At 39.1% G+C, this 18,903-nt stretch overlaps 1 protein-coding gene across 2 annotated transcripts in view; it reads left to right on the top strand.

The window, feature by feature from the left end:
• The first annotated feature begins 1,528 nt into the window (after positions 1 to 1,528).
• Positions 1,529 to 18,903, top strand: part of ESRRB (estrogen related receptor beta) — a 153,703-nt gene continuing 136,328 nt past the window's right edge. Inside the window, exons 1-2 of one of the 2 annotated variants that reach the window (XM_060262685.1) lie at positions 1,529 to 1,834; positions 7,883 to 7,945. In XM_060262685.1, coding sequence (XP_060118668.1) covers positions 1,785 to 1,834; positions 7,883 to 7,945 — 113 coding nt within the window. In that variant the 5' untranslated portion in view covers positions 1,529 to 1,784. The remainder of the gene's footprint in view (positions 1,835 to 7,882; positions 7,946 to 18,903) is intronic. The other variant, XM_060262686.1, reaches the window with a different exon arrangement.

The following is an 18,903-nucleotide window of genomic DNA, read 5'->3' as shown; positions in this document are numbered from 1 at the left end:
ATAATTCATTATTTTTTATTATTTTAATGTATTTGTTTTTACTTGTGAGCCATCTCAAACAGGTGGCACATAAATAAATTGTACAAGTTGTGAGGCTCAGCCATTCTGATAAAATATGTTCAGTTGTACATCAGTGCAAGAGTCATTCTACAGACCGTTAACTGTTTGCCAGAACTATTTTCAGGGCAGGCCTGACCATGTGTATGTACTGAGCATCCTATTTCATGTCATAGCTTTGCAACTGTTGCTGTGATAAAACTAAGTACATTGAAGTTCAGTTGATTTTCAGTGTGGAAAAATGAAATGTGCTTAATTGTCCCACTGCAATCAAGAGGAGATAAGCATGCTGATGTAATGGCAAAGGTGTAGCAGTTGCATTCCTATTATTGGGATTTCCTGTTCATGCACATACAGCGGTACCAGGAGCAATACAGTGCAATTCCTGTATATCACACTTCCACTTCACGATCAAGAACCCAAATATGGAAACTTTCCTCCTTAGAGGATCTGTGTGTATCAGGGACTCCAGGAGAGAATTCCCCACTGCATGAAGACCCCAGCTGGAGGTTCAGGAGCTGCGCTCCTGTGAGCTCCTGCTGAATTCAAGCCCTGCATGTCTAAGGGGAGAAGAGAAAGAGCTGTCAGCCTTGCGCCAGTGCTCTTTCCCTTCCCGTTCGAAGGGGCTGGGATGAGGCCCGGAGACACCTCCTGCAGATGACTTCCAAAAGTTGCAGACGGACTGGCCCTTCCGCTCCTTGCCAGGCAGCGGCAAAACGCCGTCTAGGCCGCGGCTTCCGAAGTGTGGCGAGTGAGAAACTCCTCAGCTAGCCCGTGACCCAGAGGAGCGGATCACCGTGGAGCAGAACTCCAAGGCCGCATCATCGCCCCCTCCCCCGTCAGGCACCGCTCCTTCCTTCTTCACTCCTCAGGAGCCTCTCCTCTCCACTTCCAGCAGACGACCTGCCAAGGCCTCCCCTCTCCGCCCCCTCCCCAGCTAGCCACTCCGGACGCAGCGCGCAGACTTTTTAGCGCGCCTCCAAACAACCGGCCAAACAATCGCCCGCTAAGGCGCGCGCGCGCACAAACAAACGCAACCCACCCGCGGCGAGGTCCTGACTCCTCTTCAGCCCGCTCGCCGACCGAAGCCTCTCCTGAAGGGAGGACGGCGTGGAGGTCGCCGGCTCCCTCCCTCCCCCCCCCCCCCGCAGCCTCCAGTCCCGTCCAACTCGGGAGCAGTCTGGCAGCTCGAGGCGACGCGCTCCCTTGCCTGGCGCTGTTTGGCCACGTGTGGAGATGTCGCTCGCACTTGCTTGGCCCCCTGCCCTCGCTCCTTCTCACTCATTCCACTCCCCCCCACCTCGCTTTGCTCTGTCACTTCAAGTCCAACCCCTGAGAGGTAGCCAATAGCGGCGGGGCCATATTCATCACTCTCGCAGTCTTAAAGCTACACCGGGGGGGGGGGGTTAGCGGCGTCTAAATCTCTCACGCCTGGGACTCCTCAGCTGTCGTCCTTCTCTCGGCTTGCCTCAGTGTGATTGGATGAATGGGAGCGTGTGGCTGTGCTTATGTCTCTCTCTCTCTCTCGCTCGCTCCCTCTTTCTTTCTGCCCTATTCTCTTCCCCTCTTTCCTTCCCTCTCCTCAGCCCCCCTCCTCCGTTTCTTTTCCCTTCTCTCCTGGTCATTTTCTGTAGTGACTGGTCCGCGTTCTTTCCCTTTCCTCTTTTCCGCCTCAGCGTGATCCAGCTGCTTTTCTCTTGACAACTGGGAATGCTAAAACAGAACTGATGGACATTTCCGAACTTTGCATCTCAGACCCTCTCAGCTACCATAACCAGTAGGTGCCCTCGTTGCTTGCTTGTTTATGAATGTTACTTTTTTTTTTTTGCCTGTTAATGGAAGTGACTGGATAGCATCTGAGCGCAGTCGTATCGTGCTGTTGGAAAGGGATTTTTTGTTTTGTTTAAACTTTTCGCTTTCCCCATTTGTTTGAAGGCATGACCTTCTGCCGCTGTCACTTCTCTGGACGGAAGATGTGTGCAAAAATGGGGTGGGGGGGTGGGGAGAGAAATCGTGTGCGCTGAGGTGTAAATAGCTTGCTCTTCTCTGGATACAGGAAGGATGAAGATCCTCACTTGGAACAGGTGTGGTGCCCAGCCAGTGGGCTGTAGGGGAGGAGGCTTCTCACAGATGCCAGTTAGTTTGGACCACCTTTAATTTGCACCACTTTAATTAGAAATCATATAACTTTCTCTCCAAGGTATGCATATTGCTTTAAAAGGAGATTTTTTTTTTTTGCTTTCAAATCTTGGTGTTTTGTTTCATTCTCAAGAATCTTGACATGGATTTGTTAATTCAAAGATACATATATACCAACAATTTTAGATATTTTTAAATAAATAATTTGACTTTTAACAAAGATATGCCATACAAAATCCATATAGAAAACCAAAACTGTCTTGTGGAACCTTGAAGACTAACAGAATATAACTGACGCAGAGAGCTCTGTTTTGTGAAAGCTTGTCCCACGTAGATTTGCTGGTCTTTGAAGTGCCACAAGTCTCTTTGTTATGGTGGCTACAGTAGTCTAACAGAGCTCTCCCTCTGTGACTTGCCACTAGGGAAGCCAGCTTGTACTTCATGCAGGGTGAGGAACAGCTGAGCAAGTATCCCAGGCTGGGATGGACAAGAGACAGATCAACACCTGCTGGCATTCTATTTCTTTGTATGATGTAATGGGGGACGTGTTCCATGGTGATGCTTTACATGGAATTTGCTTTAGTATACAAAGGTTGAGCCTTGCATGGGACTTTGGAAAGTGGATGGAATTCAGTGGTCATTTTGTGTCTACTCTTATTCATTCATAAGCTTCCTTCTCATTGATAAAACAGTTTCTCAGCCAAGCCCCCTTGTTTGTATGAATATTTTCTCTGACCCCAGACACTATTAACACCCCAAATGGACCTGGTGTAGTTTTAATAGTGACACCTTAGTAGGCGTTAAATAACGAATAAATATATTTTCTGCTTTTTTCCTTTTGACCTTCCTCTTTCTCCTCTTTTTCTGAGTAGCCGTCATTCCTTTTCATTTGTCATTTCATTTTATATTGGTCCTTTTAATGACAGTAAAAGATATTGCAAATCTAATCTACATTGGATTTTGTTTTCAGTGGTGCAGTGGTTCCTGTCCGAACCTCTTAGGAGTTAAAAGTCTCACTTCCAATTTTTATTTACAGTTTTAACCAAATGGTGGATTAAGAGTAAATAAGGAGTCATATAACATTTGGTATTTTACTAAAAACTGAATTAAAGAGTGAAACATTATCTCCTTTAGAAAAAATGCATTTATTGTTTTGTAGTCACCAATGCTATGTTTTCCCTCTTAACTTTTTTCCTTGTTCACACAACTTCCTTATGGAACAAGGGAGATTCATCCAAAGCTACAAAAATAACCAAAAGTTGAAGCACTTATCTGATTGTTTTTGAATGGCTTGTATAATTTGATAGTGCTAACAGAAGGTCAGCAACAGTGCTGTACCTAATGTAATTCTGTCTGCTTCACTGTTAACTTGGTTTCTAATTAAAGAAACAAAAAAAATGGATCAGAAAGTGCCTATGGAAGTCTTAGCACAGAACAAGTGGGTGGAGGTACAATTTTCCTTCCAGGTAGTGATCTCAGGATTTTACCAAAATATCTTTTTCTATCCTAAACATATTTTTTGGGAAAAATTTGAATTGATTTTACTTCTTTTAAAAAGCATGAGATATTTAAAGCATTAATTTTTTTCAAAATTCTTTTTTGAGTTGTAGATGGTTGGATAAAGAATGAGGCAAAAGAGGCACAGACATTCTTAAAAATACTGTCTACACTGTTTGAATGTCCTATTTTCACATTCATTGACATTCCTGTTGCATAGTATAGTGTAGGGATGAATCAAGGCCAGCTACAGCCTTATTATTACTGATTCATTTAGTGCATATGGATTTTTTTTAAAAGTGTATAGATAGAATAGGACTATTTTTATTACCTGTTGGTGATCAAGTATCACCTGTCATAAATTCCTATGAAGGGCAGTGGTCATTTGAATAAATTGTGCAATTATTTAAAAGCTTTTAGAAATTATTTTTCTGCCTACATGTATTATCTTTCACAATTTCTCAGAATGATCATAGATCATTTAGGTAAATTGCACTATTAACCCCCCCCCCCTTTTCTAGCATTTTTTTAAAAGTAAAATATGTACGGATTTGTGGTGTCTAGAACAAACTCTCCTCCCCATCTTTGCAAAGCTGGTTTGTTATTAAATGGAGAGTGTGGCCGCAGCTGATGACTGGTGCCTTTTAGATGTTCTGAATACTCCTTTGGGACGTAATACTGAGAGAGGATGGTAGTAAGAGGCAAAGAAGTTATCCATGCAGGGTTTAAAATTGAGAAGAAAGCTGTATACATTACTGATTTCAGAACTTGTGATTCTAAGCAGGGCTTGGCTGAGCTGAGGAAATTCAGACTCAGGACATGGTCTCTTGGATTTTACCTTTCTGGGGTAGGAAAAGGTCTTTCCCTTTCCTTCTCTGACTGTTCACGTGATGTGAACACTTTAACAGAGAATTGAAAAGAGAAGCTGACCATTGCCTTACACTGGCTTCTGAACCTCAGAACCTTGTCCTAAAGTGACCCTGAACATTTAGTTCTATGGCTTTTTATTAATCTGATTTTTGTTGATAATTTTTGGCATAATTACTTGTGGTTGCTAAAATGTGTTGGAAAAGTTTGCCTATCTGTAGCACAAACAACAAGATCTAAACGGAAGTCTTTTGTAAGAAAAGGATTAAATAGGCAAATATATGAAACAAATGAATTTGTAGTTTATCTTGCAGGTTGAGACAGGTGAAGTGCATAAAATTAGTCAAAGTGGACTGTCAATGCCTATTTGCATACTGTGACTGCATAATATAGATCCGTATGTGTGCATCAATATGTATGCTGTCCTTCTATATCTATGCATATAAATCTTGTCTGCATTAGAGTTTTTAAATCCGTAGAATATTCCTTGAAGTGAAATCAGTACTTTTTTCTTCTTTAGCATTAGTGTCACAGTCCCAGATGAGAAGTGTTTTTCCTTGTTTCTTTTTAGCTACAGCCTCATATGTCGCTTAGGACTCCAGGAAGATACTTTTCGCTATTCTTAATCAATAGCTTGTACAGAAGAGTGAAACAGACTAAGGTTAATGTATTAGGTAAAAATAATGCCACAGGGGGGTACACCAAAGAATTCCATGACTGTCATGTGTGCCTGTTAAAAATGCTCTCTCTCTAGTGAAAGAATGATACATGAAGTGTTTGCCCATTAGAAATGCGCAAATGGTTAAACGGTTGCAAAAACATACAAAACCCCAAATAATTGCATTTGTGAGCACAGAAAGACCTAGATACAGAATGATTCCACTTGTTATTCACAACTATAGTAAACTCAGGGAATTAGATATCAGATTTCTTTTGCTGTTTCTTATGTTGATACTTATTTACAGACCAAAGAAATGTGACTTGGTTTCTGAGCGCTTCACTTTGGGCAATGAAAGAGAAATCATTGTCAGAAAGGCTGGATTAAATTCTTGAGTTCTAGGCACTCCTGGAAATCTAGAATGGGGAACTGTTGTTCTTTTTCAGTTCTGTGACCAGGAAGAAATTCTAAACAGAAAGGCTGAATGAAGCTGTAAGTGCTCTGAGTACTCTTGGAAGCTCTCTGTGTTTGTGTGTGTGTGTGTGTGTTTTGTTACTGGAAGACCAATTCCAAAAGAGGCTTTAACGCCAAGGAAAGGATTTAGCTGACTTCCCTGAATAGGTTTCCTATTGTGTATTTGGTTCCTTTTACCAAGAGCTTGGACAGCTTTGAATGCTAAAGGACATTTTTAACCTTGCCTTTTTATTCTACTTTTTTCATGTCAATTATTGAAAAATTATGGAAAGATCAATTTATTATTTTTAGGTTTAAAAAACTGGACAGGGATCTTTTAATTGTATTGATTGGAAGTAATCAATAGATATTGCATTTAGCCTGAGAGAGAAGGGACTTTGGGGGAATTGTATCAGAGAAAGTTGCTGCGACTGAAATTTCACAGCACAGTCTATTCCACACCCCTCCACCCCAGGAGAAAATGTTTCTCTGGTCCTAATTTTCTGATCCCTTCCCACATTCATCTCTCTTCTATCACAATTTGGTGATGTGTCTTACTAATCAACATCTTTTTATTATTGAATGGATTAAATATCACATCCCTCTTCCCGCAGTCCTCAAGACCTGAAATATTTCCGTTCTGGATACAGTCACTTTAAATAATTGAGATAAGGAGGAATGGAAAGATTGTGCATTTAAGCTGCTATGGAAGGAAGGTTCTCTAGTGCAGTGATGATTGATGTCTTGTAAGCATGTTTAAATCAAGATGTTTTAAATTAGGGAATGAAACACCAACAGCATGTTAAGCTGAACATGTTCTTGGCATGCATACTCTGCTCTGTGTCTTGGGGAAGGGCAGTGCCCATAACAACGTTTTGCTTATAGAATTTAATGGCAGCCCCTTTGATGTCTCCTCTTCTAACTTAAAGTGAGTTTGATGTCATACACACGCACACACACACATGCATGCACATGTAGAAACATAGTTTGTGCATTTGTTAAGTGCCAAACACACAGCATAGGGGTTGTGCAATAAGTATAGAGGTAAAGATATTATAAGGTATTAATTACTTTATCGGATGTTTGTTAAAAGTACATCTACATAGGCAAAACTCACAGCATGTAACCACAGCAAAATCTCCCGTTCTTCCTCTTTGAAGTACTTAAAAGATGAAATTGGAATACTGTATTTTACATGTTCTAGTTGAAATTGCAACACTCATGGTGACTGATTGTAGTTTATAACATGTTATAAATATTGTCACAGAGAAAAAATGTCTCCGCTTATGGAGAAGTCACTTTGAGAAGTTCTTAAGTGTTCATTCTCCTACCTTTGCTGTAGTAGTGTGGTCTCTTAAGATCTTTCCTACCTCTTCCCATTAGAAAAAACTACCTGCAAAGTGGCACTTCCAGCTGAGGTGTGAGTAATTTTGTCTGTCAAAAAACATTTTTTCATTGCATTGTGAGAGATAGCTGTTCATTAGGAAATTATGCCTGCTTACAGTGAAACACATGGTATGATAATATTTTGTCATTTTTTTAATTGCAAATGTAATTAGCAAACAAACACTGAGTGATTGAGGACCTGAAATGTTCATTCCACATGATATGGCCGTGTGTAAGTTGTGCAGGAATGGTGTGTGCTGTTTAAACATCTGACAAAGAGTCTTGTGGTACTGTAAGCCCTAGCAAATGTATTGTGGCATGACTTTCATGAGCTAGAACCCACTTTGTCAGATGCATGAGGTTTTTCACCTGCATAATTGTCTGCATTTTCGTCTGGGAATGGTTGCTACTTCTAGATTTCTGCCTTGCAGTAATAACCTTACTCCTTTTGTTAAAGTCCCTTTTGCTTTGGATGCTTTTAAAGAAATAATTTCATTTTTCCCATAGTGGGAAAAAATGTGCTAATAAATATGAGCTTGCTGAACTGCTTGGTGTTCCCAGACACCTCAGAAAGCATTACTGTTAATTGAGGCATTGTAGTTTGCACAGGCAGATTGCAAAAAGCAACCCATGAGTACCTTGAAAACAATAGAATCCATTCATAATAAAGTCACAAACTTTTGCGTGTGTGTATGTTTGAGGTGTTGTTGTTTGCTTTACATGCAAATTTCATCATGCTAGAGGTTCTCTTCTGCTCCCTTATGTATGCAGTATTTAAGTTGCGGTAACATGCCATGACAAAGCTGTTTTTGTTTTGTTTTTTAGTGTGAAAGGGAATGGATTGAGCATAGAGAGAGGCGGCGTGTCTTGTCCGATTCTGCATTGCCGGTGAGGCGTTGATTTCTAGGGTATCTCCATAATTATTACGTCCTGTTTGTTGGGTGGCTGGGAGGAAGGGAAGAGTCTTCTGTGTTAGGATTGTAGGCAGACAAGAGAACTCTGGACAGATCCTTGTGTCTTCATCATGTTTCTTTCTTACACAAGCATTACCATTTTTCTGTGCCTTTAAAATATGCATCTGTGCCTTATAACACTGTAATGAGTAAACAGTATTTGGGACTTTCGACTGGGAGCATCTTGTATGGTAACAAAGGAGGTACACTCTTACATGGCTTCTGAGTTGGCCATCTATACTTTAACTGTGGGTTTGTTTGTTTTTTTACCCTTATGTCAAACCATGGCTATTTAGGGGAAGATTCCTTAAAAAAAAATCATTTGTTACTTTTCTGGTTTTGTCCTTCAACTTTACAGCACCATCCTATAAAAGTAGCACTGCCTTTGTGAACAGTGCTGGAAAATGTGTTGCCTGCTGTTGTCTTTGTCAGAAATACGGTTATGGTTTAAAATTTCTTACTTACTTGGCTTGATTTTGCATAGGATAGCTGTTATTTCCCCCCTGTACAACTACAAGGAGAATTAAAGGGAAGAAACACAATGTTCAGTCATTTCTCATTTTATTTCTAAAATAAATGTTGTAACGTTCATTAAGTGTGTCCCACAGACCAAGTACATTGCTTTCTTTCTTCAGAATACTTTGTAGATCTGTAAAGCTGAATGTACATGTAAAAGCTCCACAAATGGATGGCTAAGGTTTTAAAAAAAAACACAAAGAAAGTTTATTTTCCTTTTGAAATGCAGATTTACATTAAACCCTGTTGGCTATACTGGATGGTTTAACTGATTATCATGTGTGACTTTAAGAATGTATATTATTAAGGGCAGAGAGTCCATTTATATAAGATTTATTCATGTTTTTATAAGGTGGTTACTACTTAGTCATAAGGGAAATTCTGGAGGGAATTTTTTTCAGATTTTTTCAACCTCAGAATTTGAAAACAAAATGTTTTCTGAGTTATGGTAGCTTTGTTTTTGATTTCTGTGTCCACATCCTATGTTAGATAAATGAAAATGAATTCCATTGACAACAGCTGATGATGATGTCAAACAGTTTAGGGAGTCTTCATTCAATGTACTCCTTGTAACGTACCTCCCTGCAAGTTCTGCCTTTCTGGGCATTTCTGGCTTCTCCATATTCCTTCTCCTCTTACTGCTTCATTCAACTTCTCAAGTGTTTCTATTTTTATGCTGTTCGCTTTTTTTGGTAGCTTGGTGTGGGGGGGGGGGCAGGGGTATTTTGTACTGCTGTAAGATGCTGAACAGCAGTTCCTGGGAAATCTGAAACCTTAATGCCCATTGCCTATCACACTTCAGTAGTCAATTTGGCATATAGGTCTCTTTTGCAGTGAAGAGTTATCTGGAGGGAAGAGGCCCCTCTGAAACTATCTGGCTTATTATGCAGTGTGATTTGTGGACAATTGAGAGTAGCCTGCAATGTAGTTTAACCTGGGACCAGAGGCGGGGGGGGGGGGGGAAGTGTTGCTACATTCCAAACTGCCTTTCAACTCTGAAAAGTAATCCCAAGATAGGCTCCTTGATCTGATGTCTTAATAGCAATTTTTTTTTAAAAAAAGGGGGAGTTTTCTTCAATACTTTAGAGGACTTTCCTCAGGGCTGGAGAAAGACATAGGGTGCTTTCACACACACTAAATAACATACTTTTAATCCACATCCAGTGCACTTTGCAACTAGATTTTATTGTGTAAAATGGCAAAATTCACTCGCAAACAGTTGCTGAAGTGGATTAAAATTGCATTATTTAGCATGTATGAAAGCACCATTTTTAAGAATGACAGTAATTGAGACTGAAGTATTTACATATTAATTTGCATTTCAAAACTATAGAGGATGGTTTAAGTTAGAATAAGTGTGTTTATGATCTTTCCTTTTACCATGGGCCTCGTAAATTTACACTCATAAGTCTTTGTAACACTTAAAGTGTTTGTAACATACTTAGACACAGATCTCAGTGAATTTTTGCTGTTTCTATAGTGTCTATAGGTAGGCTATGTATATGAGAATCAAAACATAAGTAAATCAGTATGTTATGCACAAAATAAAGATGTACATACACTATGTATCTTTTTATATCTTGTATGGATACACATGTAGAAGCTACATCTATACAACTCATGTATGTGTATATCTTCAAGTATATACATTTGCAGGACTAGGATTAAATTTAATTTTATCTCCCTTAAAAGGTGGCTCTTGGTTAATGGCTGTGGGTAATAAAAACAGGTGTGTAAAAGACAACCAAAATACAAAGTGATTTAATAAGTAAATATGAGGCATGTATAGTTCACTGGTGGATCTAGTTTGATATGGAACAAATAGTGATGGAGAGTAAGTAGACTTGCTTGAGAAGTTTTTTAGAGATGTTTAAAATACTGTTAAAATTCAAGAAGATTGAGATGAACAAATCACAGTTCACTTTTGTTCAGAATAAGGCAAGAAGATTAAGAATGGTATAAATCTAGAAAATTTTTACTTATGATATTTTGTTTGGATTTGATTTGGACCTTTGGGAAACTATGAGGGATTTTGGGGGAATTTGCGTGTTAATTTGGGTATGATGATATTGGATTTATTGGAAATTAGGTGTAGCGCACTTAACCACTACACCAAACCGGTTTTCAGTTTATGGTGATTTGGAAAACTTTATGTTTATGGTTATTTGGAAAACTGTATATGCATCTTTTGTACCCACAATCTTTCATGCTGGAAAGAGCATTTAGAAAGATTGCTCTTCAATATACTTTCACACCAAACAAAGTTTCTCTTTTTAATTCTAAAGAAGCCAACAAACTGTTTTCTCTGATTTTTGTAATTTTCATCCTGAGAGCAATAATGTGGAAAGAATTATATGAAAAAATTTGTTAATCTCTGTCCATTTTTCCATTTGTCAGACTTCCAAATCTTCAGGATACTTTTCTGCACTGAGGGACACACAGTGTGTAACAGCATGATCAATTACCTTTGTGTTCAATACATATATATTTGAGAAAGCAAAGCTGCAGTCCTGTGGACAGTTACTAAGTGGTAAATTCTATTGGACTCAAAGGAACTAACTTAACGAGTAAGGATTGAGATGTTTGCACTAAAAAAACCCATAAGATACTGTTTGCAATATTTGCAATAAATTTTCTTTTTTCTCCATCCCTTTCGTTTTGTCTTCAATTCTCATGAAATAATTTAGGGAAAATAGAATAAAACATTCTTTAATTGGTGATTGAAGAATAAAAGAATCAGCTGTTCTGGCTGTTCTTTTTCTGTCGGCCTGAAGCTTCTTTACTTCAATCTGTGCAAAATGTTATAGATTCAATTCCCCTGCTGGCTCAAGACTTAAAAATTAATTCATGAATAATAAAAACCAATCAGTCTTGTTGAGTTTAAGAAGGATTAGAAGAGAGGTTTCTGTATAGAGGCAGTTATATATCTTGGTGCTGATGTTGTTGGACTTTTAGATATTGTATTGGGCCTCACTAGTTTATCAGATAACAGTACATTATTTGCAAAATACGCTTGTTATCTTGATGACTAACGAGCCTAATATTGGATGGATTAAAGGGGTCACACGGCTCAAGCCTCTTACAAGTTCCCAGACCCTTTAGAGATAATTCACTTCATTTGAAAGCATTTTGAAGGTGCAGCAATTGTAAGAAAATGTACTTGTACAAGTGTCATCTTTGCTACTGTGGCTTTATTAGCTAATAGATCTTTTCATAGGGACTTAGACTTTTAATTCCCATAAAAACCCATTGAGATATTTGGCTGAACTAATAGTGTTTTCTGATCCATACATGGTACAGTGTTTTCCATGATGTCTTTGGCCCTGGAGATGTTACCATCTAGTAATAAAAACAGAAAAAAACAAGGAACAATTTCTAAAGTTGGTCCATCCCCACCATCAAAAATCTTTTTAATTTTTCCTGCCCAGAGGAGGTTAGAGGTACCCAAGGTTTTTGTTTTGTTTTTTGTTTTAAACAGAGCCCTTGTGCCAGTTCTGGCCTCAGGCAAGTTCCATCTTCCTCATTATACCAGGGACTGGCCAAATTGTCTTGTGTGCCTGACCAGGTCCTCAGTCTTTTATTGCTGCACTGTTACCACTTACCCTATTAATTTGCTTACAGTCAGGTTTATGATCTCCCAAGGTGGCCAAGAGTTTATGGTTTCCCATAACCTTCATCCTGGGTCTCTCACTTCAGTCTGTTCCATATACAGGATCATAAAACCATCCCTTGAGTTTTATGTCTTGTTTAGCTAATGCCTTACCGGCATGCTCTGAAAAGCTATGGCTGGGATGTTCAGCCTATATTGTGGCCCTTCTACTCGGTCTCTGCAAAGACCAGATAAGAATAAAAAAACACTAGCAGTGTGAACTTCTAAAGCATGTTTGTAGGAAACAGAGAAAAAACAACTTACTTAGAAAGTCTAGATATAGAAGGCCAGTGAAATATTCACTTTCAACATTATAGCGCAACAACTATAATATTGAAGGAAATAATATATTGGTGATTTTTATCACTTGCACTGTAATCTGTTAATAATGGAACAACACTGGGTGACTTTGGGCCAGTCATTGTCTCTCAGCTTAGCCAACCTTACAGGGTTGTTGTGAGGATAAAATGGAGGAGAGGAGAATGATGTTGCCAGCCACTCAAAGTTCCCATTAGGGAGAAAAGCTGAAGATTACTAAAAAAAAATAACCTTGCATCTCAGAAATGGCACTCCTTTTTGTATGAGAGAGGAAGTGGAATACTTTTTTCTAAGATAGCACTTTCCAGCAATGGCTTTCTAAAGTGTTAAAAATAACAATTAAAACAAACCCTGACTAATCAGGGGCACTTTTAATTGATCCGAAGGTTTTTTTTTAAAAAAAAATCAGTTAATTTTACTGACTGACATTGCAGCCATAATGATATTATGGTTGTACATCAACATGCATCCTATTTCTTCCTATCAACATAAGTTTGCAAATTATGGGAGCATCATGGCCTGAGTTAGGGTTAGGATGGGAGGATGGTGGAGACAAGTTGGAGGCACTGCTTATTCTTTCTTTCTTTCTTTCTTTCTTTCTTTCTTTCTTTCTTTCTTTCTTTCTTTCTTTCTTTCTTTCTTTCTTTCTTTCTTTCTTTCTCTCTTTCTTTCTCTCTCTCTTTCTCTCTCTCTTTCTCTCTCTCTTTCTCTCTCTCTTTCTCTCTCTCTTTCTCTCTCTCTTTCTCTCTCTTTCTCTCTCTTTCTCTCTCTCTCTTTCTCTCTCTCTCTTTCTCTCTCTCTCTCTCTTTCTCTCTCTCTCTCTCTTTCTCTCTTTCTCTCTCTCTCTTTCTCTTTCTCTCTCTCTCTTTCTCTTTCTCTCTCTCTCTTTCTCTCTCTCTCTTTCTCTCTCTCTCTCTTTCTCGAGTCAAAGATGCTTTGGTGTAGACTGAGAAGGCTGGCAGAGTTATGGGGTGGCACAAATTCTGCATGGGATCTGCTTCTGCAATAGCTGTTTTTAAGACCATTTTTTATAAGTGATGCTAAGTTAAAATACCTGTTAAGATGTAACATATAATTTGTGAATTCGCCAAAAGCAAGGGGAAAATATGGTTTTTAAAGAAAATTGTACATGATATAATGCTCCTTTTTCATTCAAATAACTGATATGAGTAATACAAAGTGAAGGAATCACTTTGTGGTAGGACCAGAACCAATGGTTTGAAATTAAATCAAAAGAGTTTCCAGCTCAACATTAGGAAGAACTTTCTGACCGTTAGAGCAATTCCTCAGTGGAACAGGCTTCCTCAGGAGGTGGTGAGCTCTCCTCCCGTGGAGGTTTTTAAACAGAGGCTAGATGGCCTTCTGACAGCGGATCCTGTGAATTTAGAGGGCGGTATTTGTGAATTTCCTGCATTGTTCAGGGGGTTGGACTAGATGACCCTGGAGGTCCCTTCCAGCTCTATGATTCTATGAATCTAGTCAGTTGTTAAAACGGCCTGCTTAGCCATAGTGATGTTTGCTTTAAGAACAATGCAAGTGTGTGTGTTCGTATGTTTAAATGACAAACAAGGTTGCCTCTTATAAACAAACCACAAAGGAAAAGCTGCCTTCGCTCACCATTGCATTTAGTGTAGTGTGAAGCAAGTTTGGTAAAAAGACATGTGTTTATCAATGCTATCCTAGGCTATCCTACGCAAAATCGCAGCATTCTAAGCCGATTAATTAAATGGCGATAGGGTATAACTCCCCATTATTGCTTTGGTGGGCACAGGCCAGCTACTGCTTTAGAAACTCCTCAGAATAGTTTCGTTTGCTTTTCTGCTCTATGTGCGGCAACAGCCACAGAATGCAAATGTAGAACTCTACAGCCCCCTACAGGACTCGGCTGACACTCAGCAACAAATGAATTTGTTGTCCTCCCGGCCCCCTCCCCCCCCCACCTCCTCACCAGCAGAACAAGGAGGCATGGATGCCTTGAGTTGCAGTGAAGGGTTACTTGCAGTTTTTTCTTGCGCAGATGTAATCCTGAGAGTTAATGAAATTACATAGTGGTTTGAAAGGTAAAATGCCAATTCTTCTGTTATATATCCCTGATTGTTTAATCCCTGTCCCAGGCACAGAATCATAATGCCTGAGATGGATATGTATTAGATCCTCTTTACTGGTTTTTCTGGGCCATTTCAGGATTCTTCTTTGTTTTTGGAAGTGGTGCAGTCTCATCTTGTCTGGTATAAGCAATAGACATTGTAAACCGAAGCCTTGACTATGATCACCTTTACTGGTTTTTGTAAACAGCTGCACCTAGTGATCATGTAGGTGCAGACTAAATGGAGTATCTCTAGATTTATTTTGATATTATTAACATTTGGGCTTCCTCCTCCCCTGTCTCTTCAGAGGCAATTTATTTCTGAGTTCAAGCGATCATCTTGTGTAAAGGTTTCATTCTGCCAATTTGGTTGCCTATTTTGTCATACTTAACTTTCCCCAAATTTTTATTACCATGCTAAAAAAAAATTTCTGACTTGGTTTTACAGTCTTCATTCAATTCACATATTACAGGCTTTTAATCAAGTTTTATGGGCTAGGTAAACTTCCTGATAACTTCTACTGCTCCCAAAGTTTCTATTTATAACAATGTGATATTGTAGCTCCATATGAAGCTTTGCTGAATGGCAAGATCTTTCTGGGTTTTTTTTAGCCCTGTCAGATTCTAGGGGCATAGTTGACTTTGCTCTGATTTGAGCATTCAGTTTTTGTGATTTGTTTTTTTCCTGCTGGTTGTTTTGTTTCTGAACTACATAAATATTGGCTGAATTAGCAACACATTTTGCTACTTAATATTTCTGTTGCTTAAATTATTTTATTATATTCCTAAATAATACTAGGCAAGTACCACTAGTTTATATTGGTTAACATGCATAGGTCATTTGTTGACAGTCCCTTATAAACTAGTATATAGCTCCAGAAAAATACTAATTGCTCTCCAGAAAAGTATGGTTCCTTTTAGAATGAAAGTTATTTTGTGCATGTGATAATTTTTTTCGGGGTGGGGGGTGTGTGCTGTTGATTTTAGTAGGAAACTTACAGTGCAATCCTAAGAAAAGTTGCTGTAGTCTAAGCTCACTGATTTTAATGAGTTTACACTGGAGTAAACCTCTTTAGGATTGCACCATTATGCATGTGCTTAAATTTCTCTAGTTGAAACTGAAGTGACTTGAAAGTGCTAAAACCTCTGCCTGGATCATGTCCTTAATTATTGTGTAAGGTTATATTTAAATACATTTCTGGCCCACTCATATAATTATTGATGCCAGCTGAGAAAAACAGTGTTCAGAAGAGGATGGACTAAATCAGGGGGGTGAATGCTGCTGTAACATCAGACACTGGAATTTTACTTTAGCGTTTCAGATGGCTGTTAATGTTCGGCAGAACAAAACACTTGACTGTCATGCTAATGTTTCTGATTTTTCAAGAAAAAGTCTGTACCATAACAAGAACAAATGTGTTTTCTAGCAGCACAGAATCTGTGGCAAACTTCTCAACATATATTTGAATTTCCTACCCACTAGCTGGTCCAGCAGGACAATATTATTTTCATCCAGCTTTTTAAAAAACCTTTCTCATTGGACAAAACCTCTTGAAAAGCTATTGAATGATTATATTATTTTAGTACCGTTGCCAAATCATTTAATAAATTTTAATTACATTTTTCTTTTCATGAAAGTTTTCAGTTGTTTAAGAGGATACACTTTCTCTTCAAAAAGAGACTGAAAAGTTTCTCTGTAATTCTTTTTCCCCATTCCAGAATGAAATATTTTGTTATAGTTTGGTCAAAATGAAATCAATGAAGGTTAATTCCCTCCCCCCCCCCCTCACACAATTGCTATTTTATGACAGGAAATTTTAGTATGCCACACTTAAGCACAATCCAATTTCCCCCCTCTTATATAATTGAAGGAAAAATGTACTGGGATACAAGACTAAAATGGAATGCATAGAATTTTATGAAAACTATTTCAGGACAAAATAGAAGGAAAATGGCCAGGTGATCTTTGGAAAGTGTAAGGTACTGTGTTGTATGATGAAAATTCAATCACCATTGTATTGGATACATCCCCTAATTTCTGAGCCTTAGCAGAAATAGCTGGCATACTGAATTCAAGTTAGTTTGCTACAGCCACAAGGAATTTACTCATATACAAGAGACTGGAATTTGCAGAGCTCTCATGAGATTCTGTACAGGAAAATCTGTTATGTTACTCACAATGCAGTTGCAGCTATGTAGATTTCTTCTGCATGCCAGTGATCAAACCTCTCAGTTCAGCTACATATTACGGGCTCCAATAGGGTATTGAAGTTGTTACTTCTCACAATGGGAAATCAATTGTTATAAAAACCAATTTCTTCACAAGAGAACCTCTGTTCTGATGACATCAAATTCTGTTGATTGAAAGACCTTTCAAATATTCATTTTTTTACCCTCCTAAGGAAAATTCTGGTAAAAATACAGTACAAATAACATATTCAGGTGGGTAGCCATATTGGTCTGAAGCAGCAGAACAAAATTTGGGGCTGGAGTCAGGAGACATTGAGGGAAGAGCCAGGAGCAAGGGTGTGACAAGCATAATTGAACTCCAAGGGAGTTCTGGCCATCACATTTAAAGGGACAGCACACCTTTTAAAATGCCTTCCTTCCATAGGAAATAATGAAAGATAGAGGCACCTTCTTTTGGGGCTCATAGAATTGGACCCCCTAGTCCAATCATTTTGAAACTTGGGGGGTATTTTGGGGAGAGGCACTATATGCTATACTGAAAAGTTGGTGCCTCTACCTCAAAAAACAGCCCCCCCAGAGCCCCTGATACCTCCAGATCAATGCCCCATTATACCCTAAGAAGAATCGATCTCCACATAGGGAATAATGAAGTACCCAGCAGACATTTCCCTTCCCCCCCACCGGTTTCTGGCAAGGGATTGGCATCTCTACTCACAAGTTGCTGCCAACTTCTTCAAAGTCACACAGAGCAACCATCCCAAGAGGAAGCCTTTCCAAACGGAGACTGAAGCCTCCAGAGGTGGAAAGTCACATGGTGGCTGTGGGGGTGGGGGCTTCCCCCTGCCGGCCAGCTGACTGGGGGCGGGAAGGAGTCTGTGAAAGAGGGAGAACCCCCGCTGGGACCTGGGGATTGGCAAGCCTAAATGGCACCCTTAAGATCAACAAAGCTTTATTCAAGGTAAAAGCTTTCATGTGCATTGTATCTGTATTCTTCAGATACAATGAAATGGAAATTACCAGTCCATAATATAGGCAGAGGTTGAGCATTAAATTAGCATACAGCATAATGAAGTCATTTAACAAATTCAGGAGCCAAACAGGAATATATGGTTACCATTTGTTTGGGTTTAATTCTGAGGAAAAACATAGTGAAGGAAATAAGCATGTCAAAATTGGAGATTTTAACAGGCAGATGCATCCTTAATTGTGGAATGCTGGGAGTAACTAACTGAGGCCCTGCCATTATGCTCCATTCATCTATTCTCAAGCATGGCGGTGACCTTACAACATCATCTTCTTTGAAGTGGGGTAACTGACTGCGTAGAGTTATCTCCCGTCTCCAGATCAGAGAAGTGCATTCCAATCTAGCATTCCAAATTACATTACATTCTACTATTCATTATGTTGCATTACAATCTGCTATTCCAATCCATTATTCCAAATAAGAAAAAATAAAGAGGATGCATGGCCCTTGTGGGGGATTGGTGAGAATACAGATGTAAGGGAAGAATGAGGTTAGCATATGTAGTGAGATAAGAAACCAATATCCCTGTTAAGTCATGAGGATTCCATTGTTCTGAGTGTTGTAATAACTTGCAACTCAGCAATTTCCCTTTTTAGTCTGTTCCTGAGGTTCCTTTGCAATAAAACAGCTGCTTTGAGGTTACCCATTGAATGTCCTGGAAGGCTGAAGTGTTCTCCTACAGGTTTATCAGACTTCTGATTCTTGATGTAAGATTTGTGTCCACTTATCCTTTTGGGTAGGGTTTGATCTGTTTGCTCTAGGTAGAAAACCAAAGGGCATTGTTGGCATTTAATAGTTTGTACAGTGTTAGAAGATGAGCATGTGAATAAGCCTGAGATGGTGTAGTTGATGTTCTTAGGTCCAGTGATTGTGTTGTCTGAGTGCATGTGGCAGCAAAGTTGGCATCTGGGTTTATTGCAAGCTCTGGTACCAGTGTCTGTGTTCAAATGAGCTGTTGTATTATTGTTAATGAGGTCCCCAATCTCAAACAAATTCTCACCCACATTAACACAACATCAATCACTGGATCTAACATCTACACTATCTCAGGCTTATTCACATGCTCACCTAACATTGTACATGCCATTAAGTGCCAACAATGCCCTTCGG

Source organism: Heteronotia binoei, chromosome 21, assembly GCF_032191835.1.
Source record: "Heteronotia binoei isolate CCM8104 ecotype False Entrance Well chromosome 21, APGP_CSIRO_Hbin_v1, whole genome shotgun sequence".
Taxonomy (NCBI): Eukaryota; Metazoa; Chordata; class Lepidosauria; order Squamata; family Gekkonidae; genus Heteronotia; species Heteronotia binoei.
This window is presented reverse-complemented; position numbering and strand designations above follow the sequence as displayed.